Raw genomic sequence first — 13,098 nt, 5'->3', positions numbered from 1 at the left:
ATGCCACCTTCTTCCTGTTCAGACCCTGACTTTTACAAAGACCAAATTCATTCATGGTGAGATTCAAGTAAGCACCCACTGGACAGATTTGTGAGTTGTCTAGTCTTGGTTCCCTAAAGAGACTATGATGGACTCACCCAAAAAAGTGTTGACTGGCACTATATCTGACAAGCCATGATTTAATTTAGCCAATGCTTCATTTTCTCTCTAAGGTCCATTCAGTTCTTAAGACTTCAGCACCAGTTCTTAAGACTAAGAACTAAGCATTCAGTTCTTAAGACTTCTTCATTTCAATCACCAGCATACTTTAACTTCTTGTTTATATTGGAGTATAGCCAATTAACAATGTTGTGACAGTCCTGGGTGGACAGCAAAGCGGCTCAACCATACACATATGTGTATCTATTCTTCCCCAAACCCCCACCCCCACATCCAGGCTGCCACATAACAGTGAGCAGACTTGCCTGTGTCAACCACCAATATGTTTTAAAGCCATTTCACATACACACACACACACACACACACACAGCCCCCAAGACGTTATTGTTGTTGTTTTATCACTTTGTATGAACTATCGACAGCAGAGCAATAAAAAGAAATAATAAAGTTGAGTTGAGAAATGAGCAGCTAAGCACTCCCACAAGCTAACCTCTCTATACCTGTAACTGAGACTTACACCTCAGCAATATTACACATGATTTACACATCACAGACCATCAGAGGTGCTGACAACCAGGCCAGGCCCTGTCTATAACGGTCATGACATGAATGCAAACAGCTTCATGGACCACTTTGTCAATCAATGTGTCATCTCCAGGCAGGGGTAGCCTATAAAACAGTATCACCAGATGGATTCATTGAGCATGACATCCTCTAATAACAAATTCTCAAAGCAGGCACTACTTTTATTTCCATTTTCAAACGAGGAAACAAAGAAACACACAGGTTAAGAAATTACCCAAATGCACAGAATTAATAAGTGTTAGAGCTGGGGTAGGATAGAATAATGGATCTTTGATATAAACCAGTAAGTAGATGGTGAGATGAGTCCTCCATTAATCCTTGCTAAAGATGATCCTGGAAAAGCCCCTGATGCTGGGAAAGATTGAGAGCAGGAGGAAAGGGGGGTGACAGAGGATGAGATGGTTGGATGGCATCACCGACTCAATGGACATGAATCTGAGCAAACTCCAGGAGCCAGTGAAGCTCAGGGAAGCCTGGCATGCTGCAGTCCATAGGGTCGCAAAGAGTCAGACGTAACAGCAACTGAACAACAACAAAGATAAAATGGCCAATCATGTGTCCTCTTGAGACTCCGTTTCCACATACAGGAAACGGAGATCATAAAAGTGACAATATATAATGCTGTTGTAATGAACTGCATTAAATGAGAAAATGAAAGTGAAGTACTTGGTTTGGTAAATTTTACAGAATACCATTTTCTTAAGTTTCTGGAAATATCTGTCAAATGCAATTGTTTTCGTTAGAGAGTTAACATCTTAATTACTGTTTCTCGATGTTGTCTCCGAGACAATAAAATAAAACATCCGTTTCTTCCACATTATAATAAAAAGCTATAAAATTCACATAGAAGAAGCTATTTTTAATTCTTCAACTTTCATAACAAATGTATATCCAAATGCAAATTTCAACCAGGGCCAGAGAAAAAATTATGTTTCACAGGTTCCCCAGAGGGGAAATCAAACTTTCCTTGGCTGTGCCTGGTGGAAAATTTGAACCCCACTCTGAAGAATCTCAATGTGTAGGGTTGTATCCTACCCTAAAGCCACATTCTTCTCAGAAGAACAGGGGCCAGAGCAGCTCATGACACTATAGGAAATCTGGCCTCTTCTTTGCAACATATTCTTGTTCCTCATGCAGTTTTATTATACCTGGTAGATAAGATGTAGGATAAAATCTACTATTTTTTATTGAAGTGAAGTGAAGGAAAATATCATGAATTCACATGGATTAAAAGCAGGTGCTAAGTCACTTCAGTTGTGCCCAACTCAGCAACCCCATGGACTAGAGCCCACCAGGCTCCTCCGTCCATAGGATTCTCCAGGCAAGAATACTAGAGTGGGTTGCTGCTTCCTCCTCTAGGAGATCTTCCCAACCCAGGGATCAAACCCACGTCTCCTGCATTGGCAGGTGGGTTCTCTTCCACTAGCACCGCCTGGGAATGCCATGGTACCAGTGGTCCTCCATGCAGGGCAGCAAAGGAGACACAGACGTAAAGAACAAACTTTTGGACTCAGTGGGAGAAGGCGAGGGTGGGACAATTTGAGGGGATAGAATTGAAACATGTATATTACCATACGTAAAATAGATGACCAGTGCAAGTTTGATGCATGAAGCAGAGCACCCAAAGCTGCTCTGGGACAACCTAGAGGGATGGAATGAGGACGAAGGTGGGAGGGGGCTTCAGTATGGGGGGGACACATGTATACCTAAGGCCAATTCATGTTGATGTACGGCAAAAATCATCACAATATTATAAAGTAATTATCCTCCAGTTAAAATAAACTAATTACTTTAAAAGCATAGAGATTCCACAAAATCAACAAATGTAATGTGCTATTTCACTCCCAAGGTGCATACACAGATATTGTAGCCCAGTCTCTCCAAAGGACATGTGGTACAGGTAGTCTGGGAGAGAAACTAGAGCATCCAACCCTGAGGGCTTCCTCTGTGACTCAGTGCCCATCAAAACATGTCTTGTCCTGGTCCTCTGCCCACTGACGAACATCAATGATTTTGCCAGTCACACAGCTATCCGTGATAACTATCGTTATCTTTTAAGAAAGCTTAAAGATACAGAAATATGGTACACATGTTTAGAATGTCAACTATGTTTCATGGTCACTTAAAAGCAATTTTATTATTTTTAAAAAGACATGAAAATATTATGGGCTATGATTCACAAGTCACATTAATTTTTATGAAGAAATGGAAAATTTTTGAAGAAATTTGACTCTTGGTTCAGGTTTTTTCAGGCAGAACCCCCAGTCCCATAAAGTCGAAGCTACGCATTTCTCTCTTTTGACCCTGGTAGTTTAATGACAATTAAAGGAATCATTCTACAAGGCAGATGATGGCACCCTGTGTTAGTTATGGAATGTTAGGAGGCTTTGCCATTGAAGTCTTTCTCTATTACTGCCTAATAATGCCACTGACTTCTTGTATATGCAACATAAGATGATATATAGAAGACCATTTCTATAGTTAGGTAACCCAAAGACATGAAGTTTTTTATTCAAAATGAGCATGTGGAATAGGAGAAGGGGAGGACATGCTGAGAGTAGCAAGCCTATTCCATTGTTTGGGTGTTAATTTCAAGGTAGTAGTGAGATGCAGGTTCTAGAGTGTAAAAGAATAAGTATGTTAACGTGCCCATTTAACTCTATGTTAACGTGCCCATTTTAACCCAAAACTGGTTCCCATCTACACACACAAAGACACACACATACACACAGTCACTAAAAACTGCAGAATAAAGAAACTGATTTTAAAAATTAAAATGAAAATACTCTCTGAAGTTTTGACCACTAGCTAATGAATAATATAATAGTCTATACAAGAGAAGGAAATGGCAACCTATTCTAGTACTCTTGCCTGGAAAATTCCATGAATGGAGGAGCCTGGTAAGTTACAGTCCATGGATCGCAGAGAGTCGAACATGACTGAGCAACGTCACTTCAGCTTCAGCATGAGTCCTTCCTTCAGAATACCTTTACTGTATCACCTGTTTGGGCTCCCTGGGTGGCACTAGTGGTAAAAAAAAAAAAAAAAAAAAACCCACCTGCCAATGCAGGAGACATAAGAGACGTGGGTTTGGTCCCTGGGTTGGGAAGATGCCCTAGGTTGGGAAGATCCTCTGGGTCAGGAAGATCCCCTGAGGAGGGCATGGCAACACACTCCACTGTTCTCACCTGGAGAATCACATGGACAGAGGGGACGGGTGCGCCACAGTCATAGGGTCACAAAAAGCCAGGCATGACTGAAGAGGCTTCCCACGCACTCACACAACGCCACCTGTTTATCTTCATGTCACATAGTGACCCTAAAAATCAGGACATCAAATGGTTAATGAGAAGACAGGCAAAAGTTTGATGGGATAATTCAGCAAATTAATCCTTTTATTTCAAAATATTTAACTATATGATGAGTGACATAAACTAAAATTCTGTTCATAGTTTATATGCTACTATTTAGTTTCAACTAAATAAATTTTTGTTATAAGAACTTAAAAGGTCTTATTATAAAAACTTAAAGATATGATTTTAAATCCAGTATCATTAGTTTGGAAAGCTCTAAGTTGTTTTGCATGTATACTTGAGGTTTACCTGCTGAATGTGTCTTGGAATACATGTTCTAGTGTCCTCTATTTCTCTGTAGTTTGAAGAGTTACTAGCCTGGAGAGTTTTTTTTTTTTAAGCCTTGAAACTTGAAAAATGTCATTTCCTTATCATCATCATTAACAGCCTTGTAATTTTTAGCTAAGAGTATTCTCTCAGGGCTTTCTGAGCACTGGGAGCTGGTTCATAAGATTGGCGGAAGGTGTAACTTACTTGGTAACATTACTTTTCTAACTCCGAATCTGTGACCATATTGCAGAAGCTTGAAAGTCTCCTGTTATACTTTTTCTTTTCATTTCATTGTTTTCTGACATGCACACACAGCAGAGAACTGTACACACAGTTTCCTATATTATCTAGCTCTTCTTGTTCTATTCTGCTCATAATGAAATTCAAATTGTATTCAAGAGCTCATTCTCCAGCATGAGAATTTTTAAGAGGAAACTAACCTCCAAGTCTTAACTGTGCCATTATTCTCTAAAAAGGCAAGACACTATTAGATTCACTTTATTTAATTATGCCTTCTCCAACCCAGTAAAACATTAATGTCTCTGATAACAAAGTACAGGATGGATATTTCCAAAGAGAACCTCTGGATGCTAGACTTCTGGGTGTCAAGTCTGGTAAGTGGCTATTCTTTCAAGGTTAAAATTTGCTGTTCTTGTTCATGGGATATTTTAAGAGCTGCACTCTTCCATCTAACTTTTAAATACATACTCAACAGCCACCATGTGCTGTTATTGGAGCCTTACTCAGAAGCAGTGTAATATTTAATATTCTAAGAGGCGAGCTATATCAGTTCAGTTACTCAGTTGTGTCCAATTCTTTGCGACCCCAAGGAATGCAGCACACCAGGCTTCCCTGTCCGTCACCAACTCCTGGAGCTTACACAAACTCATGTCCATTGAGTCGGTGATGCCGTCCAACCATCTCATCCTCTGTGAGGGAGCTATATAATGTACAAACAAATAAAATAATTTTGGATAGCAACAAGTGCAATGAAATTAAAAGACGCTTGCTCCTTGGAAGAAAAGCTAAGACAAACCTAGACAACGTATTCAGAGAAGACAATGGCAACCCACTCCAGTACTCTTGCCTGGAAAATCCCATGGGCAGAGGAGCCTGGCAGGCTGCAGTCCATGGGGTCGCTAAGAGTCGGACACGACTGAGCGACTTCACTTTCACTGTCATGCACTGGAGAAGGAAATGTGTTCCAGAACACTCCAGTGTTCTTGCCTGGAGAATCCCCGGGACGGGGGAGCCTGGTGGGCTGCCGTCTATGGGGGTTGCACAGAGTTGGACACGACTGAAGCAACTCAGCAGCAGCAGACAGTGTATTAAAAAGCAGAGACATCATTTTGTCCACAAAGGTCTGTATAGTCAAAGCTCTGGTTTTTCCAGTAGTCAAGTCCAGATGGGAGAATTGGACCATAAAAAAGTCCAACTTGTGGTGCTGGAGAAGACTCTTGAGAGTCCCTTGGACATCAAGGGGATCAAACCAGTCAATCCCTAGAGGAAATCAACCCTGAATATTCATTGGAAGGACTGATGCTGAAGCTCCAATATTTTGGCCACCTGATGCATAGACCTGACTCATCAGAAAAGGCCCTGACGCTGGGAAAGATTGAAGGCAGGAGGAGAAGGGGAGAACAGAGGATGGGATGGTTGGGTGGTATCCCCTACTCAATGGACATGAGTTTGAGCAAACTCCAGGAGATAGTGAAGCACAGGGAAACCTGGCATACTGCGGTCCATGAGGTCACAAAGAACTGGACATGACTTAGCAGCTGAACGAAAACAAGGCGCAATGAAGAAGTATCAAATGAAATGACATGCTAGTGAGTGACTGAGTAGAAACTGGTTACAGAAGTTCTTTCTGAGAAACTGACATTTGAGCTGAGACTCAAACAAGGATCCAATCATGCAAAAGTCTAAGGGAACTGGATCTGGGCAGAAAGAGGAGAAAGAGCAGGAAGAACATAACTGGTGTGGCCGAGGAATAGGAAACAAGCCAACTAAACGAGGAGCAAGAGAGCAGTAAAGATGTTGGAGAGCTAGTCCCAGGTCAGAACACCGGCAACCTGGAATTTTTTTCTAAGACCCATGAGAGGTCACCAGAAAAGTCTTGGGCAGAAGTATAACATGATCTATTTTTCTTTTCCAAAGAAATTACCCTGGCTTTTAAAATTTTATTCATTTGAAAGTGTACTCAAAAGGACAAGAGCGGAAGCCAGTAGTTGTCCATGTGAAATAACCCTGTACTAGGCTCTAGCAGGAACGTCATCCAAGATTATGCTTTCCAAAGCCAAGGCCATGTTAGAACAACCTGGCAAGTTTTTAGAGCCATTAAAAACGCAGATTTCCAGGCCTTACTTCTTCAAGTTTCTGATTCTGGTCTAGGGTTGAGGCCATGTCTCTGAGGCATAACCCTGCTTAAAAACCCCTGATCTGGGCTTCCCTGGTGGCTGGGTGGAAAAGAATCTGCCTGCCTATGCAGGAGACATGGGCTCGACCCCTGGTCCAGGAAGATCCCACATGCTGTGGAGCAACTAAGCCCATAGGCCACAGCTACTGAGCCCCTGCTCCACAATAAGAAAAGCTGCCTCAATGAGAAGACAGCACATAGCAACGAAGAATAGCCCCCAAGCGCCGCAACCAGAGAAGACCCCACACAGCAAAGAAGACCCAGCACAGTCAAAATAAAATAAAATAAATAAATAAACAAAAGTTATTTTTTTAAAAAAACCTTATCTAAGCCACATCTACCTAAGAATAGTTGAGAAAATTATTTTAAATGCCAAATAAATTTTCCATATAAAAAACTGTACAATGGATACTCATTTTTAAAATAATATGTATACATTTCAATCAGTTCTGATGAGATGGATGAAACTGGAGCTGATTATACAGAGTGAAGTAAGCCAGAAAGAAAAACACCAATACAGTATACTAACACAAATATATGGAATTTAAAAAGATGGCAATGATGACCCTGTATGCAGGACAGGAAAAAAGACACAGATGTGTATAGCGGACTTTTGGACTCAGAGGGAGAGGGAGAGGGTGAGATGATTTGGGAGAATGGCATTGAAGCATGTACAATATGTAAGAATCGAATCGCCAGTCTATGTCCGATGCAGGATACGGCATGCTTGGGGCTGGTACACGGGGATGACCCAGAGAGATGTTGTGGGGAGGGGGGTTGGAGGGGGGTTCATGTTTGGGAACGCATGTTCACCCGTGGTGGATTCATATCAATGTATGGCAAAACCAATACAGAATTGTAAAGTAAAATAATAAATAAATAAATAAATAAAAAGGAAAAAAAAAAGCCTTGGCACCATAAAACACGAAAAAAAAAATAAATAAATAAAATAATATGTTTTCCTATGGTTACCAAAGGGGGAAAGGGTGAGAGGGATAAATTAGGAGTTTGGGATTAACAGATACAGACTACTATATACAAACAGACAAACAACAAGGACCTACTGTGTAACACAGGGAACTATACTGAATAGCTTTTAACAATGAATAATAGAAAAGAATCTGAAAAAGAATGTATACATGTATAATTGAATCACTTTGCTGTATACCTGAAACCAACAACTATATATCAATAAAGAAAAATTTAATGTTAAAAAAATAAATTTTCTCACAATTATTTTTCATAACATGGAAGGGAATCAGTGTTATTTATGGATAAGAACACACATACTGAAATAGTCCCTTTGATCTTCCTTCTATTCAGTATTTGTCACCTGCAACCTCTCTTAAAGCTAGTCAATGCAGGGAAAGACAAATATCACATGGTATCAGTTACATGTGAAATCTAACATTTGAAACAAATGAACTTATGTACAAAACAGAAACAGACTCACAGACACAGAACTGAGGTATGTTTACCAAAGGAGAAAAAAGGCTGGGGTGGATAAAGTAGAAGTTTGGGAATTGACACATACACACTACTATACCATTTAACTTCTGTGCGGAGGACATCGTGAGAAACGCTGGGCTGGATGGAGCACAGGCTGGAATCAAGATTGCTGGGAGAAATATCAATAACCTCAGATATGCAGATGACACCACCCTTATGGCAGAAAGTGAAGAGGAGCTAAAAAGCCTCTTGATGAAAGTGAAAGAGGAGAGTGAAAAAGTTGGCCTAAAGCTCAACATTCAGAAAACGAACATCATGGCATCTGGTCCCATCACTTCATGGGAAATAGATGGGGAGACAGTGGAAACAGTGACAGACTTTATTTTGGGGGGCTCCAAAATCACTGCAGATGGTGATTGCAGCCATGAAATTAAAAGATGCTTACTCCTTGGAAGGAAAGTTATGACCAACCTAGATAGCATATTCAAAAGCAGAGACATTACTTTGCCAACAAAGGTCCATCTAGTCAAGGCTATGGTTTTTCCAGTGGTCATGTATGGATGTAAGAGTTGGATTGTAAAGAAAGCTGAGCACCAAAGAATTGATGCTTTTGAACTGTGGTGTTGGAAAAGACTCTTGAAAGTGCCTTGGACTGCAAGGAGATCCAACCAGTCCATCCTAAAGGAGATCAGTCCTGGGTGTTCATTGGAAGGAATGATGCTGAAGCTGAAACTCCAATTCTTTGGCCACTTCATGTGAAGAGTTGACTCATTGGAAAAGACCCTGATGCTGGGAGGGATTGGGGGCAGGAAGAGAAGGGAACAACAGAGGATGAGATGGCTGGATTGCATCACCGACTCAATGGACATGAGTATGAGTGAACTCTGGGAGTTGGTGATGGACAGGGAGGCCTGGCGTGCTGTGATTCATGGGGTTGCAAAGAGTTGGATGCCACTGAGCAACTGAACTGAACTGATATACATAAAATAGATGAACAGCAAGGACTTATTGTATAGAACAGGGAACTATACTCAGTATCTTGTAATGATATAAATAGAAAAGAATCTGAAAAACATATGTATATAAAACTGGATCAATTTGCTGCATACCTGAAACTAACACAACATTGTAAATCAGCTATACTTCAATAGAAAGAATTAAATTTTATAAAGCTTCTATGCTGTGCATTTGGCAGTCCCTCTTAACTGTCTCTTACTTTAACACTGCTTGGGCAAACAGACCCAGGGATGCCCCTTGCTCCAGTTTCCCATCACCCTTCAACCTTTAATTTGGTTGCAACCTTTGGAATCAGCTACTCAGCTCTCCTGGAACACTTAGACCAGCCAATGCCATTTTTTGAGCTTAACTCATTACCGACCAACCATGAGCTCCCAGATTCATCAGAATTATTCTACCCAGTGGAGGCCATGGTCAACCACCACCTTGTGGACCTGCATCTGCAAGCCTCCTATACCTACCTCTCTCTGGACTTCTATTTCAACCACAACAATGTGACTCTGGAGGCATGGGCCATTATTTCCAGGAATTGGCCAAGAAGAAGCACCAGGGCACCAAGCATCTCTTGAAAATGCAAAACCAACACGGCGGCCGTGCCCTCTACCAGGACGTGCAGAAGCTATCTCAAGATGACGAGGGTAAAAACCCAGGACATGATGGAGACCACCCTTCTCATGAAGAAGAACCTGGACCAAGCCATTTTGGATCCGCAAGACCTGGGTTCTCCCCATGCAGGCTCAACCTCTGTGACTTCCTGGAGAGACACGCCCTAGATGAGCAAGTAGAACTTAAAGATGGGCGCCACTTGGAACAACCTCCGCAGGCTGGCTGGTCCCCAAGCCAGGCTGGGTGAGTAGCTCTTCTAAAGGTTCACCCTCCAACACAACTATGAGCCTCTGGAGCCCAGCGCCTTTTGAGGAGCACCCCCTAATGTCGGCGGCAGCAGCAGCAGCCCTAATGTCAAGGCTTCTACCTGAAGCCCCTGTCTGCAGCCACTTGGTGGGTTTTTAATATCCTGGAGCCCTCCCTCAAGCCTTGGACCAAATGGAAACAATAAAACTTTTTGCAACAAAAAGAAAAAAAAAAAAGCTTCTATGCTTATCTTTGTTACTTTCATCCTCCTACCACTTTGCCAGAGGCATCTGAATTAGACCCAATGTCAGTATACTTTTGTGTGTGCCAATTTTCTTAACCACATGCTGATGAAGTAAAACTGAGAAATAAAGTTAATTTTGACCAAAAAAATCTCTTTTCTAAGCTGGTCAGTTTATTTCCTCCTTTACACACAGTCTATACAGAGTTGCAACAAAAATTTTAGGTTTCTATTGGCCTTTAACCTAACGTTCAGCCTCACCGCTACTCCGTTTTCTGGTTTCCTTTGATCGTCCTTTACACACTTCTTCAGGACATGTATGCTAAGCACGATGTTCCTTGGTTACTTCAGGCTAATAACTTTTTTGCTCCTCTAATTAATTCTGAAGCACCACATAGGGTTTTGCCTCATGCGGCTGACCTGGCCAGTTGTGTTTATCATTTCCTCCTCTCCTGACGAATTCAGCAGCCTCCACCTAACCTACCTTCAGCCTCCTTGGTGGATCCAAGTGCTGGGTAAGTTGAAAGAATTAGGTCAGAGATTTCCCTTGGAATTCTTCAGGCAAGAATATGGGAGAGGGTTGCCATTTCCTTCTCCAGGGGACCTTCCCAACCCAGGGATCGAACACGTGTATCTTACATCTCTTGTATTGGCAGGCGGGTTCTTTACTACCAGCACCATCTGGGAAGCCCAGAACCCAAATAATGACCTCTCAACTTACTGGTTTCTCTGAGCCTGAGTCAGAATCCTCACCATGCCCTCAGGAGTAAGGCGACATCACTTCTAAACGTCAGAGGAGTCAGAACCACCTGACTGGACAAGTCTCCATTTTCCTCCCGTCACTCTCATTCACCAACCTGGGTGTGGTTCTCTTAGGAAATGTCAGAACTGATTTTGTGTGGCATCTTTAACAGGCAAAGTTTTTTCATCTTCTCCTACTGGCAGTTTATAAGATGCTTCTCCAGTGGGTGGATCTGAGACAGACTGGGACCTGGGACCCTTTGCTGCAGTGTTTGCACTAACACTCCTCCAGTAACAAAATACAAAGAAACTACAGGGACTAAAATTAACTGTATACATACACACGCTCAGTTGCTTCAGTCGTGTCTGACTCTTTGCAACCCCATAGACTGTAGCCTACCAGGCTCCTCCGTCCATGAGATTCTCCAGGCAAGAATACTGGAGTGGGTTGCCATGCCCTCCTCCAGGGGATCTTCCTGAGACAGGTATCAAACCCGAGTCTCTTGCATCTCCTGAACTGGCAGGCAGATTCTTTTACCACTGTGCAACCTGGGAAGCCCCAAGACCATGGAGATCTTCCTAGAAACAGGAGACGGTGAAGCACCCTTCTCACAGAGTAGTGGTTTTCAACCGTGGTTATATTGGTTTGGCCAAAAGGTTAGTTTTCCACAAGTTTTCCTTTCCATAACATGTTACAAACCTTTAGGCCAACCTGATACCACCTTCTGCTGGACACTATGGAAGCTTGCAGGGGTGTTTTTGTTTTTTTTCACTGGAGTATAGTTGAATTACCGTATTGTATCCCTTTCAGGTCTGCAGCAAGGTGATTCCATTATACATACATTTTCAGATTATTTTCCATGATAGGTTACTATATTAAACATAGTTCCCTGTGCTCTACAGTTAATCCTTATTGCAAATTGGTTCAAGATAATGGATGTACACTCATTTCCTCCTGCCAGAGCACCAAAACCACAACTAGCTGTTGTACAGGAAGACACTGCTGCTGCTGCTGCTAAGTCGCTTCAGTCATGACCAACTCTGTGCGACCCCATAGACGGCAGCCCACCAGGCTCCCCTGTCCCTGGGATTCTCCAGGCAAGAACACCGGAGTAGGTTGCCATTTCCTTCTCCAATGCATGAAAGTGAAAAGTGAAAGTGAAGTCACTGAGTTGTGTCCAACTCTTAGCGACCCCATGGAGTGCAGCCCACCAGGCTCCTCTGTCCATGGGATTTTCCAGGCAAGAATACTGGAGTGGGGTGCCATTGCCTTCTCCGAAGAGGACACGAGAACCCACCAAAAAAAAGATACATCCAAGGACAAAAGAAAAGCCGAAATGAAACAGTAGGTAGGAGGGGCATAATCACAATAAAATCAAATCCTATACCTGCTGGGTTGGCAACCCACGAGCAGGAGAACAGTAATATCAAAGAAGTTCTCTCACTGTTGTGAAGGTTATAGGCCCCACATCAGGCTCCCCAGTCCGGGGATCTGGCCAAGAACTGGGAATCCCCAGGGAATCTGACTTTGAAGGCCAGTGGGATTTGATACAAGACCCTCTCAGGACGGGGGGAAACAGAGACTCCACTCTTGGAGGGCACAAACAAAACTCTGTGCACCAGGACTCCGGGGGAAGAAACACCCACCCCACAGGAGACAGAGCCAGACCTATCTAGGAGTGTGGGAGGCTCTCCTGCAGAGGTGTGGGTGGGCAGTGGCCCACCTCGGGGACAGGCCACTGGCAACAGCTGTCCTGGGAGATGCCTGCTGGCCTCCATGTCCTCTTGGAGGTTGCCAAAAGCCCTACCATAGAGCCTGTAGACTCCAGGACTGGGTGGCCTCAGGTCAAACAACTGATAGGAAGGGAACACAGCCTCACCATAAACAGACAATTGGATTAAAGTTTTGCTGAGCACAGCTCTGCCCACCAGAGCAAGACCCAATTTTCCCCATTGCCATCCCTCAGGAAGCTTGCACAGGCCTCTTAATCCTCATCCACCAGGAGGCAGACAGA

The 13,098-nt window shown here is 42.8% G+C and overlaps 1 protein-coding gene and 1 pseudogene across 1 annotated transcript in view; both read left to right on the top strand.

Annotated features, from left to right (window-relative positions):
- The first annotated feature begins 9,615 nt into the window (after positions 1 to 9,615).
- On the top strand, positions 9,616 to 10,166 carry LOC120880825 (annotated as a pseudogene).
- A 13-nt stretch (positions 10,167 to 10,179) lies between these two features.
- Positions 10,180 to 13,098, top strand: part of LOC120880824 (40S ribosomal protein S7-like) — a 68,838-nt gene continuing 65,919 nt past the window's right edge. The window contains exon 1 of the mRNA XM_040264230.1: positions 10,180 to 10,248. Within this exon, the coding sequence (XP_040120164.1) occupies positions 10,180 to 10,248 (69 nt within the window). The remainder of the gene's footprint in view (positions 10,249 to 13,098) is intronic.

This window comes from Oryx dammah, unplaced genomic scaffold (assembly GCF_014754425.2).
Source record: "Oryx dammah isolate SB20612 unplaced genomic scaffold, SCBI_Odam_1.1 HiC_scaffold_22, whole genome shotgun sequence".
In the NCBI taxonomy this organism is placed as follows: Eukaryota; Metazoa; Chordata; class Mammalia; order Artiodactyla; family Bovidae; genus Oryx; species Oryx dammah.
The sequence above is the reverse complement of the archived record's forward strand: the minus strand, read 5'-3'. Positions and strand labels throughout refer to the sequence as shown.